Source organism: Chaetodon auriga, chromosome 14 (assembly GCF_051107435.1).
Source record: "Chaetodon auriga isolate fChaAug3 chromosome 14, fChaAug3.hap1, whole genome shotgun sequence".
Taxonomy (NCBI): Eukaryota; Metazoa; Chordata; class Actinopteri; order Chaetodontiformes; family Chaetodontidae; genus Chaetodon; species Chaetodon auriga.
The window spans coordinates 877,893-905,886 of NC_135087.1; the positions used below are offsets into that span (position 1 = coordinate 877,893).

Consider the following 27,994-nt stretch of genomic DNA (forward strand, 5'->3'; position numbering starts at 1 on the left):
GGTCATTTGAATGGGGTCCATGGTGGTCCGGTCCAGTTCAGTTACATACAGCAGTTACTGTGGAGCCTGTTAGCGGTCACTCACTGCTGTGTTTCTGTGTGAAGGAGCACCAGCAGCTGGAGCAGGAGGCCAAGGAGCTGGCGGAGAAGATCAACTCCATCGTCAGCAGGGCCAAACACCTCGCCTCCAATCACTTTGACTCTCAGAGGATCCTCCAGGAGACCGACACTTACCTCGCTCTGTGAGTGGACTCCACGCTCTGCAGGTTCAGGGACAGTTAAATCAGCACTTTACTGAGACTGTTTTTAGCCGTGCTAGCTCGAGGGGTGGCTCAGTCCACCACTTTGGTCCAAACCCACACACCTAGACAACTGTTGGATGGATTGTTGAAATGTTGTACGGGCAGTCAGAGTCCCCAGAGGATGAATGCTGATGTCATCTGACTGTTTCTCTGCCGCCACCCTAAAGTTGACATTTATTGGTTTGGACATTCCAACTTTGATGATCCTCTGACTTTTCATCTAAGTCCAACATCAGACAGTGGGAAGCAGAAGCTGCTGAAGCTAATGTGGCTAGCAGGCTAACAGCAGCAGTGCACCAACGTTGATTCCCTAAACATAATTTCTTCAGTCAGACACACACAGTGTGGCTTCATCATCAGCTGTAGTTTGTGTTTAGTGCTAATTAGCATGCTAAACAGAGCTGTTGAACATAGTAATGAGTACACTTGGTTTAGCACAGATGCTAGCAAGGCTGCAATCTCTTAGTTTTGTTCAAAATCTGGAACAGCTGATCGAGCATACAACAATAAGAAATTAGGGTCTAACCTCAGTTTTTCAAACGTTTTGGAACAAAAAAATGTGGCTCAGCTGATGTTGAATTGTCTTCAGTGGAATTATTATTTGCATATATTACGACTTGGTTCCAGTTGTAATTATTCTACAGAGAGTGCCAATTTTACTTTATTTTAACAGAATCTTCTTCATCCTTGTCCTCATACATGTGTGATATGATGTTCAGTTTTTCTGATTTCAGATGATTTATCTCAGGTGTAGCGGGACCTGAAGCGGACGATGTTGATTTGATGAGCTTTGTGCTGCAGGTTCAAGTCTCTCCAGAAGCCTCTGGACCAGCGTCGAGCTCAGCTGGAGGCGTCGGTGCTGCTGTTTGGGTTTTATCACGACGTGGATCTGGAGCTCAGCTGGATCTCTGAACACGTTCCTGCCTCTGGATCTACAGGATATGACAAGTCTCTGGCTGGAGCCATCATCCTCATGCAGAAACACAAGGTACCAGCTGGATGACAGTTTATTGCTGTCAACTTTTCTCCCTTTTGTTCATCTAAACAGCTCAAAATGGAGCCTCATGGCGTCTTAAGGTTCATCTTAACCTCTATAAATCAGAATAGCAGCTATAACTGTTTGCTAATGCCAGGCGTGTGTGTGTTTACACAGGAGTTGCAGGCGGAAGTGACTGTCCACCGAAAACACCTGAACCACGTCCTGGAGAAGGGGCGGAGCCTGGCTACATCCAGCAAATCAGAAGGAGAGGAAGTGCTCCAGAGGTGCCCTTTCGTCTGTCTTCAAGAATGAATGTGTAGTTTTCTTTTGTGTTTCTGGCTAGAATTTCTTCTTCTCCTTGATAAATGACTGTGTGTGACTGTTTTTCTGCAGGTGCAGCCACCTGAGTGCAGAGTGGGAGGAGCTAGAGGAGGCCTGCAACAGGAGAACGGCTCACCTGAGCAAGGTCATCACCAGAGAACAGGTGAGCAGGCAGAGAAGTGTGGTTATTGTCGAAATGGAAGAAGAAGGTTTTAAAAACACTGGTGCAGCAGAGTGAATGCCAACTTCAGACTACATGAGACAGTAATATCATGTAGTCTGGACATTAGACCCCCCCCACGAAGTTCCCTTCATAACACGACAGGTCGTACTGCAGGTCCCTCACCAGCTGACACAGAATGGTTGAACTGGTCTGCTGCAAGTGTAAATGTGACAAACTGTTTGTTTTGTGCTGCATGTCCTCTGAATGTGAACCAGCTGCTGTTGGACTGCTCAGAGCTGGAGTCCAGGCTGACCGAGGCTCTCAGTCTGGTGAACACTGAAGATTACGGCAAAGACCAGCTGGCCACGCAGAGTCTCGTCACCAAACACCAGGTACAGCGCTCACCCCTACAGGTCTGTTTTTAACCGAAACAGAAGGGGCCTCAGATGGTTCCCTGTGGAACTCCGAGATCTTATTTTCCAAAATATGTCCACTGTTTGTGAATATCCGTTTCAACTATTGAACTCACAGAGTGTATGATGGGAAAATGTTGTGTCTCTGAACAGTATCCTGATGATTCCCTCACTGTAGGTGGTGGAGGGCCTGTTGGATGTGCTGGAGGTGGAGGTGGAGCAGCTAGGAGACCAGGTGGAGCAGGCTGTTCAGAACTTCAGCCTGGAGGAGCTCAGCAGGCCCTACAGTCGCCTCAGCAGTCTGAACCAGCAGCTGCAGCACCAGGCTGCTCTCAGGTCAGATACTCATACTGCTGTTAGGTCCGTCTGCAGACTCTAACACAGACAACGCTCTCAGAAGCCATCCGTGTCTGCTGCCCCAGTGTTGTCCTCTGGATTCACCTGTCTGTGTGCCTGTGTGTCTCCTGTCAGGGGTCAGAGGTTAAAGGAAGTCCTCCATCTACACGAGTTCAGGCGAGAGTCCTCAGAGTTGGAGGACTGGATGAACCAGCAGAGACAGACCGCAGAGTCTCAGGATCTGGGCAACGACTACCAACACGTTCAGGTATCGTCTGCTCTGCGCTCAGATCAGTCACACAGGCTGATCTCACTGCCTGACTCTGCCTCATTATGTGTGTCTGCTGATAAATGACAGTCGAAAATGTCAGGCATGTTTGAAAAGTGTCTGTCTCAGAGTTTGTCTTCCAGAAAGTTTCTTTCTTTCACATCAGTTCTTCCTCTCACTACATACACAGTCAGTCATCTTTAATAACCACGTTTAAGGATATTTAAGGATTATTTCCACAGTAAAGTTCACTGTGAAGAGTTTCTGTGTGTGATGGACGTTTCAGTTGCTTCGGGGGAAGTTTGAAGGTTTCCTGAAGCAGCTGGAGGTCGGAGAGGAGAGGCTGCAGAGCTGCAGCGATCTGGCTGCCGGACTGATCGGCAGCAAACATCCACAGAGCTCCGAAATCAGAGAGACTCTGCAGGAGCTCAGGTACCCACAGACAGACGGGCGGACAGACGGGCGGACAGACAGACAGACAGACAGACAGACAGACAGACAGACAGAGAGACAGAGAGACAGACAGACAGACAGACAGAGAGACAGACAGAGAGGCAGACAGACAGACAGACAGACAGACAGAGAGACAGACAGACAGACAGAGAGGCAGACAGACAGACAGACAGACGGGCGGACAGACAGAGTGAAGCAGACATCCTGATCAACAGTCAGACTCACGTCACACACGCATGCAGAGCAATTTGAAAATGTTGTTTCCTTGCTGACAGCTTTACGTTCATGTTTTCAGATCATTTTCCTATATGGTGAAAAACTATATGTGTAGAAAAACTTTTTATTTAGGTGTGTATGAACCAATCAGGCTGCCGTCTTCAAATGTTGCATGTTTAGAGACATTTACATACAACTTCAATACATTTATACTCCATGTGTAATTAGTGAGTTACTCCTGTCTCCCACATTTCATTCATCTCCCGCCCTATCTTCTTTCTCTGACATCGTTTGCAGTGCATGCTGGGAGGATTTGAAGGGCGTAGCCAGGGAGCGTCAGGCTCAGCTGCAGAGAGCCGAGGAATGTCACCGCTTGTACCGAGACCTGAGTGACGCGCTGATTCTCATCCAGGTGCACAATCTGCTGCATCACATCCGTCCATCGATACTGTAACAACACGCTGAGGTCAAACCCTCCAATCTCTCTCCTCTCCCTCCGTAGGAGCGACTGAAGAGCATCCCTGATGACGGGGCGAAGGATTTGCGAGGAGTGGTGTCACAGCTGAGCAGACATGAAGCTCTGCTGCACGAGCTGGCCGTCATGGAGCAGCAGGTAGGAGGACGTTTTGAGAAGAAAACTGTGCTGTTCTTGTGATTTTATTGTGTATTGACATAAACCAAAGGCCTAAAAAAGGAACAGACTGATACAGACCATGTCAAAACAGTTCACTGAGCTTTTATTGTGAAGTTGAAAATGATCAGAGCAGAGCAGTTTCCTCCACTCAGCCTTCAGACTCTCAGCCTGCGTCCTGTGAAGATGCTTGTGGTCGATCGCTCACTTTCGTTGGTGGTGATGCATTTTTGTGTGTTGCAGTTGCAGGAACAGCTGGATGCCGTCGACTCCATCCTGGATGTCTGCAGGCCTCAGCTGAAGCTCCGCCTGGAGGAGGCGCAGCAGGAAGTGGTGGAGCGGTGGGAGGAGCTTCGACGCCACGCAGAGCAAAGGCAGGAGGAGCTAAAGCTGGCGTGCCAGAGATACCTGTTCCTGAACACGGTGAGGACAGACAGACGGACGAATGAATTATTAAACATCAATCAGGTCTTACCCATGTGTCTTTGCGCTCTCCAGGTGCAGGATTACTCCCTGTGGTGCAGCCAGCTTATTGGTGCGATGACTGCCGAGGAGAGCATCAGCGACGTGGCGACCGCCGACCTCCAGCTGGCCCAGCACCGGCAGCTGTGGGCCGACATGGAAGCCAGACAGGAGACGTACCGACAGGCTCTGGACATGGGAGAGGAGCTGCAGATGCAGGACAGGGCCAACAGGAAGGAGGTGAGGAGGAGCCGTAAGGTGTTGAGTTACTGGTGCAGTCTGGAGTCAGAGGTGTTTCACTGTGTCTCTTTGCGCTTCTTCCAGGTGTTGGAGAAGCTGAGGGCCTTGCAGGCGGAGCGAGACAAACTGGAGGAGCAGTGGAGCAAGAAACAAAGCTGGTTAGAAACGGTTCACCTGGAGCAGGTGTTCTACAGAGACGTTAACAGCATGGACAAAACCTCCAGCTCACAGGAGGTGCGAACCGTTCTTTGTTTGTGCAGCAGAGGAACTGAGAAACATCACGTTCAGTGTGTGATTAGCTGTGAAATCTCCACAGATTCTTCTGCAGAGCAGCACTTTGGGAAACACCGTCGACGAGACGGAGGGTTTGATCAAACGCCACGAAGCTTTCGAGAAGCTGCTCAGCTCGCAGGAGGACAAGGTCTGCTCTGCTTCAGCGTTCATCTCTGTCACTGCGCTGCGAGTCAGCCTGCAGCTGACCATCACTTTCATCATCAGGACATTTTTTCATTTCATCAGTTCATCCGTTAATCTCAGATTTGTCAAAAAATAGTAAAAGATGGTCAATCTAAAATCCCAGAGTCAAAGGTGGTGCTGTCAAATGGTTTGGACTTTAACTATTTTGAAATCTCTGATAATTTGGACACTTTTATGGATAGGTGATGAATTGAAGAAGTGATTTTAATGTACATTTTGTTGGTGTTTTTCTCTGAGTTTGTAGCTTCTGCTTATTGTCGTTATATGTGTAGTTTTCAAAATTCAACTTCTCCTCTGAAACAGGGTCCATGTCGGCTGACATGACCCTCTAGAAGACCCTGGAGGGGGTCTAGACTTGTTGTCTTTAGGTCAGCTCTTTGTTGACCAGCCTAGCTTTAGGCCGACATCATGACCTTTGACCTTTGAGGCGAGGTGCTGCTGTGTTGGTTCACACCTTCCCTCCGTCTGTTCGGTGCAGCTGTCGTCTCTGAAGGAGCTGGCCGAACAGCTGAAGAAGCAGCTGAGCCGAGAGAAGAGCGGACGGGTCCAAACCAAACTCAAGGCCCTCCTCCAGCGGCGTGATAGGATCAAAGACCTGTCCGTCAAACGCAGGGAGGAGCTGGAACTGTCCAGGATGCTGTGCATCTTCAACCGGGATGTTGATGAGGTGACGACTAACCAGAGATTTTCCATCTGTGTGACAATGTTGTCAAGAACGTTTTTAGTTTTTGTCTTTAAATGAGTAAAACATGATGCTGAAGAACAGCAGCTTTACGTCTGTTTCAGTCTGAGAAGCTTCCTCCGTGAAGGCGTTTCTTGTTTTAAGCCATCACCTGTCTGTCTGTCTGTCAGGCTGAGGCGTGGGTGTCTGAGCGGATGCAGAAGATGGCGGATGACGGAAAAACCGACCTGAGCGACCTGCAGGCCAAGATGAAGCTTCTCCAGAAACATCAGGTGTTTGAGGCCGAGATCCTGGCTCACAGCAAGATCATCAGATCTGTACTGCTGGTAAGATGAGACATGAGACATGGATAGACGAGGAATGAAGGAATCACATGAGACATAAAGACGTCAGGCGACACACGGAAAACACTTTGAGGTTTATGTTGATGCTAATATGCTCATACACCAACGAGGCGTGAAGCAAGAGGTCAGATTCACCGAAGCTCATCAAACGAAGCATCTCAAATGTCGTGGTACAGACTGTCTTCTTGTCCTGTGCCTCCAGGCCGGGCAGGAGCTGGTCTCCTTCCACCACCCGAGGTCCAAGGAGGTGAAGAGGAGTGCAGCCACCCTGGAACTCCACTGGGAGGAGCTGAAGAAGGCCATGGCCACCCGAGGGAAAGCTCTGGAAGATAACAGAGACTTCCTGGAGTTCCTGCAGAAAGTCGAAGAGGTGGAGGCCTGGATCAGACACAAGGTAGGAGATGGAGAGATGGGTGGTGTGTCTCCAGTGTGTCTGCCATGTGTCTACAGGGTTTACGGTGTATCTGCGGTGTGTCTCCAGTGTATCTGCAGTGTGTCTCCAGTGTGTCTCCAGTGTGTCTCCAGTGTGTCTACAGTGTATACTGTCTGTCTCTGACCCGTCTGTGTTGCAGGAGGTGATGATCAATGTCGGAGATGTTGGGAAGGATTATGAACATGGAGTTCAGCTGCTGAAGAAACTCAACGAGTTCAGAGGAAGCGTAGACGGGGTGAGGAAGCAGTGTGGTGGCCTTGTGTTTGTCCTATAATGAGACGTGTTTGAGTCCCACGTGTGTCGATCAGCTCATGTTTACGTCTACCTGACTGAGCCCTTCCGTGTTCATTAGTTAGCTTGAGAGAGTAGGACAGTAGAGTTGGATGCCGTACATCACTGCAGTATAAATACACCGAGGGTACATTTAATCTGCAGGATGTGACGGTGGATGACGCTCACATCACAGCCGTCAACAGACTTGCAGCCAAACTGGAGAAGAGACGAGGTGCTGATGATCTGGTCACTGTTAGACAGAGGAGACAGCAGCTCAATGACAGGTAACACTCACTCTTCATCTCACGTCTGTGGACTCTCACCTCGGTTTTACACTAAATGTTTGTCTCATCCAGGTGGAATAAGTTTCATGGAGATCTGAACAATTACAAGAAGAAGCTGGAGGGGGCGCTGGTGGTCCACGCGCTCATCAGAGAGCTGGAGGAGGTTCGAGACAGAGCCAACGAGAAGGTCAGTCATCTCATACTACCTTCAAGCTCCACGTCAGATCTACTACTGAGCCTTACGTGGGACGATGCTGCCATGGTCCGTCCTCTGTCTCTGTAGGTGCTGCTGCTGCAGGATCAAGACTGTGGTTTTGATGTGGTCAGCATAGAGAACCTGATCAGACGCCATGAGGAAACAGAGAGAGAGGCTGGGGTCATCCAGGAGAGATCAAAGGTGAGTCTGAGAGCTTGTTTCAACATCCACAAGACTTTTCAGGAACCGTTGTGGTCCTAGACCCTGGAGATTAACTGAACTTCAGGAACGTAATCTTGTTCAAAGTGAGTCTACGCCGTCAAATTCCTCTAGAAGTCTCTGTCCCACCATATTTAACACATGCAGCAGTAGGATTGATGTGAGGGGACACCGCAGAGGCTGATTGACCAGTGCTCAGTGTAGCATGGACGGAGACGTAGAGCTGGTAGTCATGGACGAGCCTCCCTCTCTCATCTGCTCAGGCCCTGGAGAAGGAGGTCTCGTATCGCCTGAAGGCTCGACCGGTGATGATTGACAAGCTGAAGGACAAACAGAAGGAGGTCCAGAAAGCTCTGAAGACTCTGGACGAGGAGGTGGATCTCAGGTGAGGGAGATTTTACTTTATCAGCAGAAAAATAATCAGTAACAGCTAAAATCTTTGACCTTCTAAAACTTATTAAGACATGAAATAGATGATTGGAGCTCATTGAAACGTTTAGGAAGGAGAAGCTGCACGAGGCACACCAGCTGCAGCTGTTCAAAGCCAATCAGCGCGTCCTGCTGGAGTGGAGTGTTAAACAGAGCAGTGAGATGGCAGAGCAAGGCCTTCCTAAGACCAGATCCGAGGCCGAGCGGCTCATCGTTGAGCATCAGGACTGGAAGGTAAGAGTTCAGAGTACCGGCTCTGTGTGCTGGAGTACTTCTACTTGACTCGGTTAATACAGTAGATCAGAAACGGATCTTTGCTGTTGGTGCAGAAGGAGATCGACGCCCGTGCCGAGCGCATCGATTCTGTTCGAGACTTTGGTCTGGGTCTGATCCGGTCGGGTCACAGTTCAAAGGCAGAGATCCAGAAGGCCCTGAACCAGCTGGAGGAAGCCAAATCCGGACTGGATCGGGTCTGGCTGAATCGAAACACGACCCTGGAGCAGGCCCGAACCCTGCAGGTGATGATCTCCGGTTACCTTTAGAGGGAAAGACGGTGTCGAATACATTTGAATATAAATTTGAATCTGCATTTCTTCTGCACTGTGCATGATTTACAGTGCAGAGCCACAGTGAACTGACCTGTTAGCTTTGATCAGACCTGCAGTTACATTAAGCATCATACTCACATTCATAACACCAAGTCAACCAAGCTCTCCGTCCTGCAGGTCTTCCTGGCCTCTGTAGAGCAGTGTGAGAGCTGGCTCAGCAACAAGGAGGCCCTCTTGTCCAATCAGGACCTCGGGGTAAGGAGCACCTGTCTGCATTAGGCTACTGATGTGGAGAAATTTAAAATTTGTGCAAATTCTCAATTCTGCAAACTGGCTGAGCTGTGTTGGGGATATTCTAGCAGTCTGCATGAATCTCAGCTGAGCACCAGCCTGTTCTCTTGTGACGGTGCAGAACTCAGTGACGGAGGTGGAGGCTCTGCAGAGGAAGCAGGTTCAGTTTGAGGAGGCTCTGGAGGCTCAGGTGGACCAGCTGGATGAGGTGGAGAAACTGGCCCAGAAGATGATCCAACAAAAGCACTACGACTCCGACAACGTCAGAGCCAAGAGCAGCGCGCTCGCTGCCAGGTGCTGACATCATCACTGACATCATCAGACCCCTGTTCTTATCACTTACAAAACGCTTCAAAGGACATGCTTCTGATCACCTGTCTGTCTGTCTGATCACCTGTCTGTAGGCTGAGCCAGGTGCAGCAGCAGAGCAGATCTCGTCACAAAGCTCTGGATCGATCACTGCAGCTGCAGCAGTTCTTGTCCAGCAGCTACGAGGTACTGGACTGGACTACACTAGGCTGTACTGGACTAAACTCTTCCAATTGCTGTTGCAGGCTATGCTAGCTCTGCTGTCTCTGTCGTGATTGGTTCACACAGTCTGCAATAAATCTGAGAACACGTCCATGCTTATGAGGAGGTCATGTGACCTGAAACCACCACAGATATCAGATTAGAAAGAGCGTCTTTGGAGCAAAGTGACCTGTGGAGTAAAGTAGCTTATAACTGCTAACTCACCTTTACTGTGTGTCAGCAGGACTTTAGTTTGATGTTTCTGTAGTTAAAAATGTTTGAGATGTTAGATTTATCATTATGCTGATGCAAGTTGTGTAGTAAATGTGTGTGTTTTCCAGTTGACTGTGTGGCTGAACGAACGTAACGCCGTGGCGTTGGATGAGAGCTGGAGGGAACCAACCAACCTTCAGGCCAAAGTGCTGAAACATCAGAGCTTTGAGGTGGAGATCCTCGCTAACCGCTACAGAGTGGACACAGTCGCCAAGGTGGAGTCTGTGTGTGTGGGTCTGTGTGAGTTTGAATGTGTGTGTGAGTGTGAGAGCAGACAGGAAGTGCGTTTGACCTGAGGGGTGATGTCACATCTCTGTGCAGGAAGGAGAGAAGCTGATGGCCGAGTCTCAGTCAGCTGAAGCGAAGGTTCGACCTCGACTCAGAGAGCTGAGTGACAGCTGGGACGCTCTGATCCACAACTGTAAGGAGAAGAAAACCAGACTGCAGGAGGCCTACCAGGTACGCGCACACACACACACACACGCACAGGCACACACACACACAGAAACAGACAGACAGACAGACACACACACACACACACACACAGTGTCAAAAAGTGAAACCATGTCCCTGACAACATTCATACGTTCAGCGGTGTGTTTTTGTTCAGGCGCTGCAGTTCCAGCGCTCATTGGATGACATGGAGCAGTGGGTGGAGTCAGTGGAGAGGGAGCTGGTCAATGAGGACTGTGGAAGTGACCTGCCGTCCGTCAACAGGCTGCTGAAGGCTCTGCAGGGTCTGGAGGAGGAAGTGGAGGGACACCGAGACAGAATCCAGGTAAAGCGTCCGCTGACTGCTTCACCGCTGCTGCGGCAAGAAGGACGAAGTGTCCGGAGGTCTGAATCTCCAGCTGCTGGACTGAAATATCATGTTTCGTTGAACAGGGTCTGGTGGAAACGGCGACGAGCTTCCACTCGCAGGGAAACTTCCTGGCTGAGGAGATCCAGATCAGAGTGGCTCACACCATCAACAGGTCTGACGAGTTTCTGTGAACAGCGAGGACGCTGGCTGTGGTGTTAATGAGAAACATTCAGCAGGGCGTAGATAATCGCGATAATCACTCTGCAAGATTTATTTCACAAATCTACCTCTGCATGTTCTCCATGTCCTTTGGTCAAGGGTTCCATCCACAGGAGCACAGTTTCACTCAAAGACAGCAGACACGTTTCGACCCTGTCATCCTGTATCATTGCTCTCCTCTGTAAATACAACGCTTACACTCCGGCTCTGTGTTAACGTCTGATGTTCTCTCCTCTGGCAGCTACAACAGCCTGTCGGAGCCCCTGCAGAGTCGGAGGGAAGCCCTGGAGGCCTGGCAGGTTCTGTTTCAGTTCTACAGAGACCTGGAGGAGGAGGCGGCCTGGCTGAGCGACAGACTGCCCTCCATCGCTACTGAAGACTGGGGGAGCTCCCTGAGCAGCACCCAGCAGCTGCTCCACAAACACCAGGTGCTCACAGATTCACTGATCAGGCACACGGATGAGAAAAAGATCCTTAAATAACCTCAAAGTGACAACAAGCAACATTTCCTGAGTGATGTGAAGCATGAGCTCACTCGCTGTTCCCACACTCTGCGTTTGAGAGCTCGTGGAGTCGTTCAGGGAACTCTGTGCTGGTTTTTCTGTGTGTTCGACATGAAAATAACTTTTGGTTTCAGGCTGTGATGCAGGAGATCTCAAGTCGTGCTCCATTGGTCCAGGCAGTTCAGGAGGCGGGGCACAGTCTGGTGAGGAGACGTCACTCATTACTAAAACCGATGGTGGAATGTAACAAAGTACATTTACTCAAGTATTGTACAAATTTGAGATACTTGTACTTCATTTGAGCTTTTTCATGTCGTTTTCTGTTTTTACTCCACGACATCTCAAAAATTAAGGTTTCATTGATCTCTGCTGTGGAATCTTTGATGTTTGATCTTCTCACGTGTTTGATTTGCTGCTTTTCCTCTCAATGATCTCAATGATCTGAATGTGTTTGGAATCACGTGGAGCTTTGGACTGTTTGGACCAAACAAACATGATGAAGGTGTCACTTTGGGCTCATTGTGACCACACTTCTCACTATTTTCACAATGTTTCCAAAGCAAATGATCGATTGATCAATGGAGGAAATGATCAGCAGATTGATCCAGAATGAAAAGAATCATTAGTTTGAGTTGAAATGAGCTCCACCTCCACTGACATTTAATCTCTTTATGACTACATCATGTTGACCCTCGCAGGTCAGAGGTTCTCACTTTGCTTCTCATGACATACGGGAGCGTCTGGAGGAGTTGAAAGGTCTCCAGGAGGAGCTGATGATGGAGGCGGAGAAGAGGGGGAAACTCCTGCAGGAGGCTCTCAGCATCCACACCTTCCTCACTGAAGTAAGTTCATTAAAACTAGTATACAAACCAACAAACTGTGTGTTGTAGTGTGGCTCAGTTCATTTGTGTGTGTGTGTGTGTGTGTGTGTGTGTGTGTGTGTGTGTCTGTGTGTGTGTGTGTGTGTGTCTGTGTGTGTGGGGAGGTGTCTGAGCTGGAGCTGTGGTTGGAGGAGCAGCAGGCAGCTTTGGATTCTCGGGACTGTGGGAGGAGCGAGGAGGCGACGGAGGCTCTGCTGAGGAGGCTGGACTCTGTGGACGTGGAGCTGGAGAACCAGAGGAGGACGGTGGAGGAGCTGCAGGAGCGTGGAGCCTCGCTGCAGCACCTCAGGCATCCCAGCAGGTAGACAGTCACACGACATGGTGATCTGTACAAACACCTGTAGACTCAGGAGGCTTCAGGGGTCTACGTGAGGACGAAGAACGCTTTACTTGAAAGTAAAGTCTTTCTGTCTGTCTCAGCCGCCTGGTCACTGAGTCTCTCCCTGATGTCCTGGAACGCTTTGAGATGCTCCTCCGACTCTCCTCCGCCCGCCGCGCCGCTCTGGAAGACCAGCTCCGCCTCTACGTGTTTGACAGAGAAGCTGAAGAACTACAAACATGGCTGACCTCCAAGAAGGCTGCAGCGGAGTCCAAAGACTGTGGACAAGATCTGGAGGACGTAGAGGTGAGTCACACGAGTACAAGCCGAAGAGCCAAAGTAATAACTGTGATGTCGAGACCTGTGAGTGTCCTGCCATCGTCTAAATGCTGCATCAGAGGTTTCTTTGTGCGTTGGAAGCTAGCTGCTAGTCTGTAGTTTACAGATCCCCTCCAGACGTGTTTCAAGTGATGTCACAGATCGTGTTCTTTAAAAGTGGATTTTCAGTGAGCTCAGAGGAAGTTTCTTCTTTCAGCAGACGAATCTGAAAACAACTTTTAGTGTCAAACTCTGCATGTCCGTCATTCTGCACAGTGACACTCGAATGTTCAACTGTAGGAACAGCACCTCCTCATCTTCCTGCTCCACCCTTGTCCTCCCTCCCTCTGCAGGTCCTTCAGAAGAAGTTGGAGGTTCTGGTGTCGGAGGTGTCCGGTCTGGGTCGGAGCCGGCTGACCTCGGTGCAGCAGCTGGGCAGAGGGCTGCAGCAGGACAGGCAGGCCCGGAGGAGGGACGACGCCCTCAGCAGACTGTGGGACGACGTCAACAGCAGCATCAGGACCAGAGAACAGGTACAACACAGGACACGCTCAGATATCTGAACCCCAAGTGAGAGCTGATGAGGGTGACCGTCTGTCCCCTGTCCTCCAGAGTCTGCAGGCAGCGAGAGAGGTTCACCAGTTTCATCACAACGTGGACGAGCTGAAGGGCTGGATGGCTGAGAAAGGGGCCGTGCTGGACTCAGAAGACCAGGACCTGAACTCCATCCAGACCCTGCTGAGACAACACGAAGCGCTGGAGGTAGGAAACCAGCCAGCGGGCAGGAAGGACCCTTTCCCGGAGGGGTCTGTGAACTGGAACTGATTGTTCCAGCTGCACTTGTACAAACTGTTGGGTAGTTAAATTAAAAATTAAATGGCAGGTGTCAGAAGTAAAAGTACAATAATTCCCTTTGAGATGTTGTGGAGCAGAAGTATGAAGTACCACAAGAAGAAAATACCCAAGTACAAGTACCTTAAATTGTACTAAAGTGCAGTATCTTCTCAGAGTGCAAAGAGCTCATGATTCAGTGAGTCACAGCAATGATTCGTACCTTCAGTTTGGTTGAATGAGCCACAGGCTCGTCTGTACATCAGCAGTTTACCTGCCTTATGTTGATGTCCACCATCAGAGGGACCTGGTTCTGATCTCCGAGGAGGTGACCAGGAACCGAGAGGAGGGCCGGGCTCTGAGCAGACGGCAGCCTCAGGCCCGAGCCGCTGTGACTCAGAGGCTGGAGGAGCTGGAGGCCTGCTGGACCAGCATCCGCGACAAGGCCTCCCAGCGCCGTGCCAGACTGAGCCAGGATGAAGACATGCAGAGATACTTGTCCCACTGGACTGAGCTCATGTAGGTTCTCTGTGTCCTCAGTGTCCTCTTCACATTGATTCACCAGTGATTTCTCTGTGGCTGCAGCTGTTGGCTTATTAGCTGGAGCTCAGTGGGGATTCTGTGGAACAGCAGACACAGTATTCGTAAGATCAAAATGAAGCAGAGACGGTCTGTCTTCATCAAACTGGACGTCCGTCTTGTGTCTCAGGGCCTGGCTGAGGGAGATGCTGTCTCTGGTACAAGGGGAGGTGCTGAGCGTTGAGGGAACCGACCTGGAGCAGTTCATTAAAAAGCACGAAGAGTACCGCGTCCAGATTGACCGACAGCTCAGCAAATCACAGGCCGTGAAGGAGGAAGGGAGGCGCCTGATCGAGGAGGGAAGCTTCATGTCCCAAGAGGTGAAACCTGAAGGTCTGAAGTCCAACGTTCTCAAAGAGGAACGTCTGCTAACATCTGCCAATCATCTTCCTCTGTGTTGATTTTCATCTTAGGTGGAGGAGCGTGTCTGTGAGCTGGAGGAGCTGGAGGAGCGGGTGCAGAAGGTTTGGGAGGAAACCAGGTTCCTGTATGAGGAGCAGCTGGAGATTTGTCTCCTGCAGAGGGAGCTGGAGCAGGCGGAGCGCTGGCTGAACTCCTATGAAAGCACCCTGATGGCTGAGGACTACGGGGTAGGTCCAGACCACAATGAGGCCATGGGTCAGTGACAGTGGAGGTCCAGTCCAGAGGATTCAAACCTGATACACACACTTTGTGAGGACGTCGTCCTAACTGATATCATGAGTAAACATCCATAAATCCACTTAGAAATCCAAAAAATAAGACGTTCATTGTAACTGCAGAACTTCAATCATCAGGTTTTTAAACTCAGAGCGTCTGCAAAGCAGCTCTAAACCATGTTTTTAAGTCCATATAAAACACAGGTTCGGGGTTCAAAGGACAGTCTGGAGTCAAAGACAGAAGACTTTCTGGTAGCTCTGCGTTACTCTACTCACTGTGGGGTGTTTCTGGCTACGGGACGTCTCAGAGACACCGTTCAGACCGTGTTCCCTCAGAAGCTTTCTCAGCTGAAACGTGTTGTTTTGGTTCCTCCAGGACTCTGTGTCAGATGTTATGGAGCTCCTGAGGAGGCAGGAGGACTTGGAGGCCATGATCCAGGCCCAGAGCGACCGCTTCATCGCACTACAGAAGAAGAAGACACAGGTTGGTAACTTTACAAAAAGACGTCAAACTCTTTTTCTCTTAATGTGAAAGACGTCCTTTTTTTCTCAGAGGGACAAGAGACTGGGTCTCCATGGAAACGTGGACCGTGAGGACAGAAAACCTCCAGCCAGAGTCTCGTCCCTGAGGAGTAAACCGTCGGATCTGAGGACGGCACAGACCTCCTCCAGAGACCCCGTCCGTCGAGTCAGCAGTGGCAGGAGGACCGACCGATCGATCAGATCCACCGCGCCGGACATGAAAACCAGTCTCTCAGCCTCCACCAGTACTCCACCCAGCCCGTATCTCCACCCTGACTCAGACTGGAGGAGACGCCTCAGCTCCAGCAGGAAGCCTCAGAAATGGGAGGCGGAGGAAGAGTCCAGCAGTCCTCCTGCTAGTCCCCCCTCCAGCCCGACTGTAGAGCCCCAAAGTCAAACCAGCCACTCAGACGTGACTCCCCTCAGAGCTTCAACTGGCTCCTCCTCCCCAAAACATTCTCCACCCACCTCCCCCACACCTCGTTCGCCCCCTCAAACCCCCGTCCCTCCGTCTGAAGAGAAAGACCACCATCCCAAATCCAAACCTCCTCTGGCTCCAAAGCCCAAAATCTTCTCCACCGAGCAGCCGGTCGGGCGCCGGTCTGAGCCGCCGAGGCTACCGAGGAAGCCCACCACCCCACCTGACCCACCTCCACCAATCAGAGAGCCTGTTGCTCCCACTGAACCGCCACCTCCACCTGCTGCAGAGAGAACCTCTCCCCCTGAATCACCACCACCTTCAACTTCTCCACCTCCACCTGCTGCAAAGCAGGTCACACCACCTGACTCCCCGACCGCTGCACCAATCACAGAGGAGGAACCTGAATCAGCTGCTCCTCCAACAAAGGAGCCGCCTCCGTCTCCTCCACAGCGACAGAGACAGTTAGATCTACCACAGGAGGAGCTCCGCCTCCCCAGCTCCACGCCGGAGGTAAAAACTGTCACTCAGGTGAAATGAACTGACATCACTTCATCATCACTGAACACTGATTGGTTCTCTCCCACCTGTTAGGTAACAGCAGTGAGAATGGAGGGCGCACTGGAGATCAAACTGAAACAAGGAGAAAACAAGGTGAGAAACGCCAACAGGTGTCTCTTTTCTACAAATGCTTTGTGACCATTGGTGGGCCCTGGCTGACAGGTGTGTCTTGTCTGTCTGTGATTGGCTGCCACAGGATCTGGAGCACTGGGAGGAGGTGTTTGCTGTTCTGGAAGGAGAGAGGCTCAGCCTGTTCAAAGACCAAGCCGCCGCTGCACAGGTACGAGAAGCGTCCACCTGACGACAGTGTGTGTGTTCAGTGACAGCGGAGTTACAGTCAGAACACACTCAGAGGTCTAACGAGAACATCAGACGTTTAAATGGAGGGAAAAGATCCAAAGCTTTGATTTCAGTCATTCATGAGTTTAAAGCGTAGTTCAGTGCAGCTTTCCTCCACAAACAGACTTTCAGTAAACGAAATGCTGAAGCTGGAAACCTGAGTGTGTGTTGTGCTTCCACAGAAGACCTCTAGGTGGCCTCCTGTCAACATGGCTGGAGCCGTTTGCAGGGAGAACGTTCACTACAGGAGGAAGGAGAACACCATCAGAGTGATGTGAGTGAGCTAAAGATGGAGGAAAGGTGATGAAGCACTGAGCGAAGAATTAAACAGACTGATGTTTTTAAGGCATCTTCATCTTCATCTTCATCAAAACTGTCTGCTGCAGTTCTTTAGAGACGTGTTTGGTTTCTTAAAAAACACTTTGTCTCCTCTACAACTTTAAATAAAGTTTGTAGGTTTGAACAAAGGAATACAACATGTCAACACAGTGAAAGTGTGTGCGTGTGTGTTTGCGTGTGTGTTTGCGTGCGTGTGTGTGTGTGTGTGTTATCTCTTCAGTCTGCAGGACAGCAGTCAGTTTCTGTTCTCGGCGTCCAGCAGAGAACTTCAGCTGCTTTGGTTGAAGAAGCTTCAGAACTGCTCTGAATCTGCCAGCAGCGACTCTGACGACTCAGGGTAAACACACACACACACACACACACACACACACCCACACACCCACACACATTGAATTTATACTGAGAGAACCCTCTTACACCAGTGGTGGTTGACCTTTACTTCAATAAAAGTACTAATACTGTAATACTGCACCATGAAAATACTCCACTGTTTGTGTTAATCAGTAATATTGTCCGCCTCCACCTGTGTCACCTGTGTCACCTGTGTCCGCCTCCACCTGTGTCACCTGTGTCCGCCTCCACCTGTGTCACCTGTGTCACCTGTGTCCGCCTCCACCTGTGTCACCTGTGTCTGCCTTCACCTGTGTCACCTGTGTCACCTGTGTCCGCCTCCACCTGTGTCACCTGTGTCCGCCTTCACCTGTGTCACCTGTGTCCGCCTCCACCTGTGTCACCTGTGTCTGCCTTCACCTGTGTCACCTGTGTCACCTGTGTCCGCCTCCACCTGTGTCACCTGTGTCGGTGTGTCTGGGGTTCAGGTCGTCTGTCAGCCTCACTGCTAAACTGAAATGATGTCTTCTTCTTCTTCTTGTTGTCGATAAAAAGTTAAACCTTCAGTATTTTAATGAGGAGTTTGAATCAAGTGAAGGACGTGTGAACCAGTCGTCACTCTGTGAAGCAGACGATTGTGAATTAAGTATCAGGATAAAATCCTCATGGTTCACGTCTTGGATATGTGATGGTCCGTCGCTCTGCAGCTGGACACCCGACTGTCCTCTGTGTGCTGAAAACGTGTGCGCGCGTCAACATCTTGGCTTCGTCTTTCTTTATCAGTGGCCTCGTTTCTCCTGCGTTGACTGAAGTGCTGCCGGTCTGAACAATTTTACTTCTCACGACGATTTTCTGAAGTTAAACGAATGCCGCTGATACAAAAGCGTCGCATGACTGGTTTCTGGAGTCCAACAGGACGTCTGTCAGTCACTGGTGTTTTGACGGACTTTCAGACTGAAGTGGTTTCCTTCAAACAGCGGAAGGTAATTTGACTTTGACTTTCACATCTACCTGTTCACACTGAGCGCTGTGGGGACAGCGGGCACCTCTCAGGTGGGTGAGAGGCCAAAGAAATGAAAGTCCCTGCCAGCGGGATTTTTCTTTAATGAGATACTTTGACAAGGTGAATTACATTCAGCTGGCGCACAATGGTGGAAAAACACGTGGTGACGCAGGACGCCGCCGTGGGGCCATTCACGCTGCCGTGCACTACATCGGTTTGCTTTGCAGCATGGACATGAAATATACAGCAGAGGCAACGGACTAATGCAGCCAGAAACACACTGATAACGTGACGTGCGCAGGAGAATGTGTTTATTTTAGGGGTAGGAACAGAAGAAACTGCGGGATGGAGCGGCGAGCTGTTAGCTAACAAGACACAACATTTAAATCAGGCAGTGAGGAGCTGAGAAAGGTGGATTTTACCTTTTCATGGAGCTTTGCTGCTGTCCAGGCTTTGTGCTAAGCTAAGCTAGGCAGGCGTTGGATATGAAGCTGAGATTAACCATCATCTCTTTCTGGTTAGCTAGCAGGCTAAGTAGCATTAGCTCTTAGAACTTCGCCCCTCTGCCTGTAACGATATGACCAACATTCATCAGCTCCACCAGGATTTCACGGGTTTTATCTGATTACTGTAGCTGAAAACTAAATCTTATTTTTCTAGGCCTGTTTTCAGTCTTTGTGCTAAGCTAGGCTAAAAAAGTCCTGACCCTGTCTTTGTAAGGAACGCACAAAGTTGAATCTGAATCTGGATCTTTTGATTTTACAGCTAATGAGGATTTCCCAAAAAGTTGGAATATTTCTTTAATATCTCCCTCAGCTGCTGGTTGGCTAGCGAGCTAGATAATGTTATTTTTTTAGTTTACAGATGTTAGCTTATTAGCAGCTGAAGCCTGTGCTTTGTCGTTCAGGAGAGCGTCTTCAGTCAACCTGAGTTTGGAGAAGCTGGCCGAGGCTCCGGACGATTCGACCAAACCGGCTGAACGGAGAACTGCGAGCGTGGACAGACAGCCGTCCACAGAGGGACAGCCTCCTCCCAAACCCCCCCACACTTACTACAACAAGCACCGCTACCCTGACGAGGGGGAGGTCGAGACCACAGGTGTGACGACAGCGCAGCATGTTAGCATGTTGTTCAGTACCACCGTGCTAACAGCTTATCGGTGAGTGAATGAATCTGTGAATATGTGGTCTGACTGTACTTCATCTCTCTGCAGGTCCACAGAACGGTCGAGACCCGTCCCCTTCAGCCCCTCCTCCAGCCCCCGACACCCAGGACCCCCCCACCGTGACCCCCCAGGTGACGGACAACAGCGCGAACACAGACAAGTCATTGAGGGGCGTCTTCAGGAAGTTTTTCACTAAGAAGTAGAGTTTTATTGATCATCAGTCCTCATCCTCATCCTGGGGAGACGCGTGGTTCAGGTGACACGTTTACGTCTTCAGAGACACATTTTTAGACTTTAATATGCCAATAATACGGTTCATCACTCAGAGCAGGGACACAGCTTCCAGACGTGACGCTCGAGGTGTCGTCAAGGCCTCATCAGACGCCAAGTAGATATGGTTTTTCTTACCAAGTGATTTTACTGAACACAAAGTGCCTCAGAGAAAATAAAGAAGCTCATGATCATGAAATTAGAAACTGAGAAAGAAACACAACATCATCACCAAGCAGTGAAGTGTACCAGTGACACCAGCTGACCAGTGCTTCCATGCTAACGGTGACACCAGCTGACCAGTGCTTCCATGCTAACGGTGACACCAGCTGACCAGGAGCATCAGGTGACAGAAGATGAAAACATGGCTGATACTTTGTGGTTGGTGATCGTGTGGAGGAAGGAAAGAATTTTCAGAGAGTTCAGTGATCTGTTCGTGTTGACCTAAAGAAATGACCCTGGTCCTTGTCCTGGTCCTGGTCCTGGTCCTGGTGAGTCCTGCAGCCTTATGAAGCCACAGCAGCTTTAGAAAACTGGAGGTTTTTGTGTTTCTTCACAGTAACCGTTGAGTTGTCACTGCGGACGAACGATCAGTGCTGAGCAGTTTGACCGTGTGTGTTAACACTTTGTTTGTCAAATCAGTCCCACTTAACACAGTCTGACTGGAAACGAGACGCCTGTCAGAAACCTGTTAGTTTGAGCCAATCAGAGAGCGCGCCTCCACGAGAGCGGCTCAGGTGATCGTCTGTGCGGCCGAGCGGCGGGCGGCGTCGCGTCTGACGGGTGGTGTCCTCGTTACATCACCTCCAGAGTCTGATCTCAAACTGTTTGAAGTGACTTCATGTGAAGAGTTCGGCTCCAGAAAGCAACAAAGAAAAGGTTTTCAGCCAATGAGCTCAAAGAGATTTGTCACATTTAGGCGCAGAAAAGGTTTGTGGCGGCAGAAGGATGGAACACGAGCAGAGACGACGCTCCACGTCTGCTGGTTTTAAAAGATGAACTTTGCTTAATGAGTCAGTGTTTTTGGAAATGAACTCCATTTATTAATGAGCAACAAATCCAAACAAGTTCACACTCATCCTCTCCTCCATTCAATCAGATCAATAAGTCAATCATTAAAAATAATGAGTCACATTAAGACTTTAGAGAGGAATCAGGAGTTCAAACACTTCTTCACTTTGGGAAATTAAAGTCGATTGAGGTGTTTGAGAGTCATTCAGACAGACTGAATCCTAAACACGTGACGTCACGTCCTCATTCTTCACATCACGTCAGAACAATGTTATTTATATTCAGCCTTTCAACCGGCGCGCTGAGCCGTCTCTGATTAACCAATAATCTCTTTCGTTTTATTGATTTCTGCTCTGTGTTTATGTCACGATGGTGGAAAATATTGTTAAAACCGAGAATTTCCGAGATGAACCAAACTGATTAATTTGATTGAGTTTCACTGAATGTTTTAATTAAATATTTCCACGTTATGTCGTCGACTTCCTGAACCTTTCTCTCCCTCTCGGAGTTCTGTGCATGTTGTGTGGCAGCATGCGCAGACAGCATCAATATATTGATCTATTGATCCGCTAAGTGACCGGTCAGGGTTCAAAGGTCAGCTGTAGGCCGGAGGGTCGCTGAGGCAGCTGATGTGTTTAGATCGGTTTAATCTTTCTGCTCAGACTTCCTTCACAGCGCTCAGCCTCCAGGAAATAGACACGGCCTCCAAGTCTGAGACAGAAAAGCTTAAACTGTAATAAACGTGTACTTTTACTGCATTACTTTAAATGCAGGGCTTTTGCCTCTGAGAGCATACTTTTACTTTGTCGTATTGGTACCCTCACTTTAGCAGAGTACTTGTTCCAGAGCTGCTTGTGGCCCCCCGGAGGTTGGGACCCCTGACAGGATGTAATCACCACCTCAGGGTTCATCCATGATGCTTTCAGGGTTTTAGAGCGACGTGGATTAAAAGCAGTTATTGAAATATGTCAAGATTTTTTTAAAAACAGATCTTTCTTCACCCCTTCATTCCCATAAGAGGATTATTGTACTTAAGCACAAATTTGAGGTAATTGTACCTTATTTGAGTCTTTTCATGCTTTTCAAAGGGACACTTTACTGCACTGCAGTACTTTCAATACTTCAAGGACATTTCCCTCATTATACTGAGATACTTTTACTGAAGTAGCATTTTCACTGCAGGGCTTTTACTTGTATCGGAGTATTTGTACAGTGCGGTGTTAGTACTTTTAGCCGTACTGTGTCCTCCCAGCCGTACAGGTGTGTAGTTCCGCCCGTCGGCCGCACGGCGTCGCTGTCGCTGCAGTAATGAGCCTCCTCTGCGCCTCTCGGCCTCTCGGCCTCTCGGCTCGGGTCTTCGGGCTCCAGCAGGCTGATTGTCCGCCTCACGGGCTTCTTTCCAGCGCTGCTCATTGATTGGAGCATTAACCCTGCGGCGCCAACACAGATAATGATTTTCCTGCTTGTTTTTGTGCTGCAGGACAGCAGGAAGTTCAGCCTCTGACTGCGCTCCGCTCACACTTTCTGCTTTTTATTTCATAATCTGAGGCCATTTCTCCGACATCAATTCACGTTTCCACTGCTGGAGGTGTTTGTTCATCCGGTTCAGAGACGCACACATAAAGTTTGACGGTTCAAATCAGTCTGTGGACTCTTAGAACAGAGTGTGATCAATGAGACATGCGGAGAAGCAGAAAATGAAGATTTTCATTCAAATTTCAGCAGAAAGTCAGAAAAAGTTCCTGAATTCATCTGAGCTGAAGTTTGTCTCTGAGACTCTTCATGTTTTAATTCTCACTGAAAAAATAATCTTCCTCTATAAATGATCTCTGTGTTCAGATTCAGCAAATGAAGTTTATAAAATAAACGGTAATAAAAGCTCTTACTTCACACCTTAACGTGTCTGTCATTTTTAAGTGACAGACTCTTGAATGTTCCCTGAACTCCTGCCTGGTTTCAGCGCTTTTAGTGTCCTGATCTGCAGATTAAAGCAGGCCGTTTCGGATTTAACTGGTGGATTTGATCTTTCGGATGTTTCCGTCTTCAGATGTTCAATAGATAAAAACGACCTTCAGCTTTATTATTGTTTATCTCGTTATTTATTGGCCGGACCTGTTTTTGGCCCTCCAGGCCTCCGTCTGATTCCCGCTTCAACATTCAGCTCACGGAGTGAAAGAAAGAGAAAAACGCAGCAGGAGCTGAAGCACCGCGGCCTGCTGTGTGCGGCCCGTCCGCCCAGTTTGACCAGTTCACAGACCAGTTTAATCCAGCAGCGCGTCAGTGAGCGTTTATTTATTTCAAATGACCTGCACACCATTTACAGTACTACATGAGTACTCAGGAGGCTTTACTGCAGTACTCTGAGTACTCGGTCCTCATTGGTCGGTCCGCTCCCGTCCTCGTGCTCGGCCTTCTTTCCGGTCTCACCTGTGAAGTTCCATGACTGCGTGGTGCAGGTGGTGACACCTGCAGAGGGACAGAACAGCTTCTGCCAGGTACACACACACACACACACACACACACACACACACAGATGAAATGTTGAAAATAAAACACTGGTTTCTGGTTAATTTAATAGATTTCATTCAATGGTTTTTTTTTAATGCGGATTCTGAATTTATTTAGTGCCAAATTTTTTAAAAGTGAAAGTTAAACCAAATGAATTGATTTATTGTGCACGTGCTGAGAGTCAGAGGAGCTCTAATGCAGAAACATCGATCCGATCAGCTCACGTGACTTTGACTTTTTTCACTTGAACATTTGGTTTCGTGAATAATTCAGAACATTTAAACAGAAGAAAACTTCAAACGAGGCTTTTTATTTCGAGTTTGATCCGTTTTTAATCAGTTTCTGCTCACTGATGTTTTATGGTTTCATGTTCAAACCCACAATCATGATTTTCATCGAATTATTTCTCTGACACACAAAATGAAGCCATAAAAAAACGGATTGTGTCGCTGCGGATCGATCATCTGTCCGCCGGCAGAAAAGAAGTTTCCTTTTGACTCTTTTGTGTCTGATTTTAGTGTTTTTTTCCATCCAGATCAAATCAAATAACAGCACTGTTTAAAAAGTCGGCCCACAGAAATAACCAGTAATCACAGACAAATCTTTAAATCTTTAAATGAATCCATGAAGAGGCAGGAGGAGCTTTGTCTTCCTGTAGCTCCTGTTTCTGCCGCTGGGAGGCGCCCTCTGTCCTCTGTCCTCCTCTGTCCTCCTCTGTCCTCCTCTTCTCCTCCTCCTCCTCCTCCTTCTTCTCTGCTGTTCATCCTCTGGTTTATTTGCTCACAACTTTCCATCTGAGCCTTAAAGCCAATAATAATCATCCTGACGATGTTTACATGCAGCCGCAGCCGAGAGATCAGAGTGGATGTGTTCAAACGTCCCAGAATGACAGAAGCAAACACTCGGACGCCTCCGTCCTCCGTCCTCTGTCCTCTGTCCTCTGTCCTCCGTCCTCCGCCCTCTGTCCTCCGTCCTCCGTCCTCCGCCCTCCGCCCTCCGCCCTCCGTCCTCCGTCCTCCGTCCTCCGTCCTCCGCCCTCCGTCCTCCGTCCTCCGTCCTCTGTCCTCTGTCCTCCGCCCTCCGCCCTCCGCCCTCCCTCTTGACCTATGAATGCCCCTGAACATCTCCTGGACCTCTACAAACCAGATTATATCCTGTGCAGCCTCCTTACAAACCCAAGAAACTCCTGAAGAGCTGCTAGAACCCCTGAAATATCTCCATAGACCAGGCTCTCAGACAGACCTAGAACTTTGTTCAAATCCCAGAAGAACCTGAACTGAACATCCACCAAAACACCTCAGAACCTTTCAGGAACATCCAGAAACCCCTTAAGAAATCTAAGAAGTACCCTGTTAGGAAATCAGCCAAAGACCAAAGCTGGCTGTGAACGTGTTGATTTCTGCTGTAAAGTTCTAATGTGGGGGTCTATGGGGAATGACTCACTTTGGGAGCTGCCTCAGGGGGCCGTTAGAGGATGTGCTTCATTTTTCAGCCTCAGAGGCTGCTGCTTGGTTTAAACTCAGTGGAACCTTCATAAGAACCCACAGAAACCCCAAAGGCATGCTGAGACCCCCAGAGAAGGAACTCCTGTTTACGTAGACTGAGAACGTCCTTAAAGCCCCTGGACCCGACGGTGCCGCCTCCTCAAGAACCTGAGGAAACCCTTAAGGACTGCTGGAACCAGTTTAAGAGCCAGAGGAACCTGTAAAAACATTAGATTTGGCTTAAGAACCCTGAAACCTGTTGAGGACTCACAGAAGCTCCTCTTAAAGAACCCATTTAAAGGCCTCTGGAACCCAGAAGAACTTTAAAATGCTTTATCAGGTTCTGTCTTGGTGTCTGACTGACTCCTGATCAGCTTCATTGATCGGTATTGATTACACACGTTTCCCCTGATGGAAACACGCTCCAGGTTGATTAAATCGAAGGTGATCACCAGCTGAATGACGCGTTTGAAGGAAAGATGAGACCTGATGTTGAAGAAAATCCACCAAAATAGAATTAACGTTTGTTCCTGGTGATGTTTGAGATGTTAATTATGATGGAGGTCAGAGGTCACCGCCGGGTTTCTTTCTTTCTGCAGCTCTGATTACGATTTAAAATCTTTCTGTTCCACACAAATAAATCACATGAAACACAAGTAGAAAGTTTTCCAGGATAATTACATTCTTTATTTCTTTCAACAGTCCATAAATCCGCTTGGTGCAAAAAAGGTGTAAACTCACCTTTAAATCAAGATTACGGAGCCAAACGTTGATATTTTCTGCATTATTGTATTAAATGAAAATGTTTAAATCTGCTAACGAGCTGGATGAAACGTGTCGGCTTGATGGACGTCTGGAGTGTTTCACCGGCGCCTCTAAAGGAAAAGCAGCTGGTGAACTCGTTATTTATCACTAATAAGAAAACTGATTCTAAACTCGTTTGTGCGTCAGATGTTTGTCGCAGCAGATCTTCATCGTCGCGTGTGAGGAAATTCAAATGTTTGAAGCCTCTTTACCATCAAAAGAGGCGAGAAGAGTCGGCCTCTCTGGTCTGTGGTGCTGCAAATTTAAGAATTTAGATGTCTTTTAAAATTCATCAGAAAATGAATGGAGTCTGGTTTGGGCTGAGTTGAACTCCCAGTTGTTGGTTGATCAACAGAAGACGTAAAAGTCAACTTTTCTCTAGTCTGTTTTATTAGAAACAAACAAACCTGATGTCTGATACAGGAAGGCCTGATGTGGAGATTAACTCCATCATAGTGGGGTGGATGAGTGAGGTGTGTTTGTCAAAAAGGTCAAACCAAACCCAGAACCTCCGACAGAGACAGCGACTTCGTTTCATCCAAAAACCTGCTGATGTCCAAGTTTGTCATCATGTTTAAAAGCACCGGCACCCTACCCTAACCCACCACAGAAAAACCCCCCCCCCCACAGATCTGATCATTTAGACACGCTCTAAAAGTCAGAGGAAAAATGAATGGAGTCTGGTTTAGTTTGACTTTGAGTCTGAAAGAAAATCAAATCTGAAGTCTTTCCCAGAGGTCACGCTACACATCTCTCTCTCTCTCTCTCTCTCTCTCTCTCTCTCTCTCTCTCTCTCTCTCTCCTTTGTGTTTTTAAAATTCAGAGGAAAATGAACTGAGTCTGGTTCAGTATAACTTGGACTTCATACTTCATAGTATTTGTATAGTGTTTAGAATATCAGGTAAAATGAACTGATTCTCATTTGTTTTTGTTTGATGTCCCATTGGTCTGTTTTAAAATTCCAAAGAAAAAGAATGGAGTCTGGTTTGTGTCTCTCACGTCACACAGTCAGTATGTTTTAAAATGGTGGATAAAATGAACGGAGTCTGGTTTGATTTAAAGTCGACGCTGTTAGGGGAAAAAAAAAATCAGCTTTCAACATTTAATTCTTTGTCTCTGTATTTTTCTCCTTCAGATTACGCAGCACCTCCTCTCCTCGCTCCTCTGATGGATCCTCCTGCTGGGTTTGTTTTAAAGGTTTAATCCAAAGAAACGTTTCCCACAAACATGAATCCAGATCTGAAACAGGCGCTTCACTTTCAGCTTTCTCTCTCTCTGAGGTTGGATGGCTGTTTTTTTCTGCACCTCCTCCTCCTCCTCCTCCTCCTCCTCCTCCTCAGTCCTGTTTGGATGCTGCAGAGTCCACACACACGCACACACACACACACACACACACACACACACACACGGAGGACACAGCAGCCACACGCTGCAGAAAACATAAAGCGGAGACGGTGAACGGTCCAAACTCACATCTTCAGCTTCTGTGAGCAAACTAACAACAACAACAACAACAACAACAAACAAGCAGTATGTTTAGTTCACTGAGTGTCACAGAGAAGCTGACAAACAAGCATCAAGTTAAAGCAACCCATCAAAATAAAAGCATGACCACAAAACCAGTTTTCTCCAAAACAAATTCATTTTCCGGAGGGAAAACGCGCGCTGAGCACGCGACTGCAGCGAAGCCAGGTTAGTTTTTATATCTAATAATATTAATAATAAGTTTGAGGGCCCATTGATATTCTTAGCGTCAGCAGCAGCGCGCTGCTGAAGGCCGCAACATGTGACCGAAAGCTCCAGAAAAGCAAAAGCCAAGTTTTATTATTATTATTTCTTTTGTCAATAATAATAATAATAATAATAATAATAATAATAATTTTATTGTTAGATCCTTTTATTGTTGTTGTTTATTGTGGTTTGTTTATAGGAGTCGCCCTCATAATAAAGTATAATAATACAATAATAACAAGGTTTTTTTCGGTCTTTCTTTTTGCATTTTTCCATCACTGGAGTCAAACTAAAGTTTGTATCTCCTTCACAGATTTCAGCTGTTCGTGTCATTCATGTGAAAAGTCCACAATAACAAAACGTTTGGGAATCTTTTTTTTTTTTTTTTTTTTTTTTAACCAAAACACAGATCAATGAAGACATAAAGCGGAAAGATTGCGAAAGAAGCGAAAAGGAGAAGGTGACAAACTGAGCTCCTCAGTCTGTCCTTCATCAAACCGCAGCTGCGCTTCACTGATTCTGCTCCAGCATGAAACCAAAGCGCGTGTTTTCATGTGAGCTGTTGCATCTTGTTGCCTTATTTCCACACTTTGACCCTCCTCATCGTTAATGTTTGGTCGGTGTGACAGAGCGACGTGCCGCTCGGCTGTGGGCAGACAATCAGCGCTGCTCTGCGG

The 27,994-nt window shown here is 48.3% G+C and overlaps 1 protein-coding gene across 1 annotated transcript in view; it reads left to right on the forward strand.

Annotated features, from left to right (window-relative positions):
• sptbn5 (spectrin, beta, non-erythrocytic 5) overlaps window positions 1-22,870 on the forward strand; it is a 33,234-nt gene extending 10,364 nt beyond the window's left edge. Inside the window, exons 27-75 of the mRNA XM_076749147.1 lie at window positions 105-241; window positions 1,103-1,289; window positions 1,455-1,564; window positions 1,674-1,764; window positions 2,040-2,156; window positions 2,356-2,513; window positions 2,649-2,781; window positions 3,068-3,213; window positions 3,748-3,862; window positions 3,953-4,063; window positions 4,325-4,504; window positions 4,580-4,783; window positions 4,868-5,017; window positions 5,100-5,204; window positions 5,739-5,927; window positions 6,113-6,268; window positions 6,489-6,680; window positions 6,859-6,954; window positions 7,155-7,276; window positions 7,349-7,463; window positions 7,560-7,673; window positions 7,955-8,076; window positions 8,192-8,354; window positions 8,450-8,638; window positions 8,846-8,923; window positions 9,081-9,253; window positions 9,364-9,454; window positions 9,811-9,957; window positions 10,064-10,201; window positions 10,353-10,520; window positions 10,628-10,716; window positions 11,005-11,191; window positions 11,401-11,469; window positions 11,965-12,108; window positions 12,252-12,448; window positions 12,568-12,772; window positions 13,138-13,317; window positions 13,397-13,546; window positions 13,917-14,134; window positions 14,325-14,514; window positions 14,608-14,784; window positions 15,209-15,316; window positions 15,386-16,285; window positions 16,367-16,426; window positions 16,530-16,613; window positions 16,855-16,946; window positions 17,232-17,348; window positions 19,252-19,442; window positions 19,558-22,870. Of these exons, the coding sequence (XP_076605262.1) occupies window positions 105-241; window positions 1,103-1,289; window positions 1,455-1,564; window positions 1,674-1,764; window positions 2,040-2,156; window positions 2,356-2,513; window positions 2,649-2,781; window positions 3,068-3,213; window positions 3,748-3,862; window positions 3,953-4,063; window positions 4,325-4,504; window positions 4,580-4,783; window positions 4,868-5,017; window positions 5,100-5,204; window positions 5,739-5,927; window positions 6,113-6,268; window positions 6,489-6,680; window positions 6,859-6,954; window positions 7,155-7,276; window positions 7,349-7,463; window positions 7,560-7,673; window positions 7,955-8,076; window positions 8,192-8,354; window positions 8,450-8,638; window positions 8,846-8,923; window positions 9,081-9,253; window positions 9,364-9,454; window positions 9,811-9,957; window positions 10,064-10,201; window positions 10,353-10,520; window positions 10,628-10,716; window positions 11,005-11,191; window positions 11,401-11,469; window positions 11,965-12,108; window positions 12,252-12,448; window positions 12,568-12,772; window positions 13,138-13,317; window positions 13,397-13,546; window positions 13,917-14,134; window positions 14,325-14,514; window positions 14,608-14,784; window positions 15,209-15,316; window positions 15,386-16,285; window positions 16,367-16,426; window positions 16,530-16,613; window positions 16,855-16,946; window positions 17,232-17,348; window positions 19,252-19,442; window positions 19,558-19,712 (7,710 nt within the window). The 3' untranslated portion in view covers window positions 19,713-22,870. The remainder of the gene's footprint in view (window positions 1-104; window positions 242-1,102; window positions 1,290-1,454; window positions 1,565-1,673; window positions 1,765-2,039; window positions 2,157-2,355; window positions 2,514-2,648; window positions 2,782-3,067; window positions 3,214-3,747; window positions 3,863-3,952; window positions 4,064-4,324; window positions 4,505-4,579; window positions 4,784-4,867; window positions 5,018-5,099; window positions 5,205-5,738; window positions 5,928-6,112; window positions 6,269-6,488; window positions 6,681-6,858; window positions 6,955-7,154; window positions 7,277-7,348; window positions 7,464-7,559; window positions 7,674-7,954; window positions 8,077-8,191; window positions 8,355-8,449; window positions 8,639-8,845; window positions 8,924-9,080; window positions 9,254-9,363; window positions 9,455-9,810; window positions 9,958-10,063; window positions 10,202-10,352; window positions 10,521-10,627; window positions 10,717-11,004; window positions 11,192-11,400; window positions 11,470-11,964; window positions 12,109-12,251; window positions 12,449-12,567; window positions 12,773-13,137; window positions 13,318-13,396; window positions 13,547-13,916; window positions 14,135-14,324; window positions 14,515-14,607; window positions 14,785-15,208; window positions 15,317-15,385; window positions 16,286-16,366; window positions 16,427-16,529; window positions 16,614-16,854; window positions 16,947-17,231; window positions 17,349-19,251; window positions 19,443-19,557) is intronic.
• The last annotated feature ends 5,124 nt before the right edge of the window (window positions 22,871-27,994 follow it).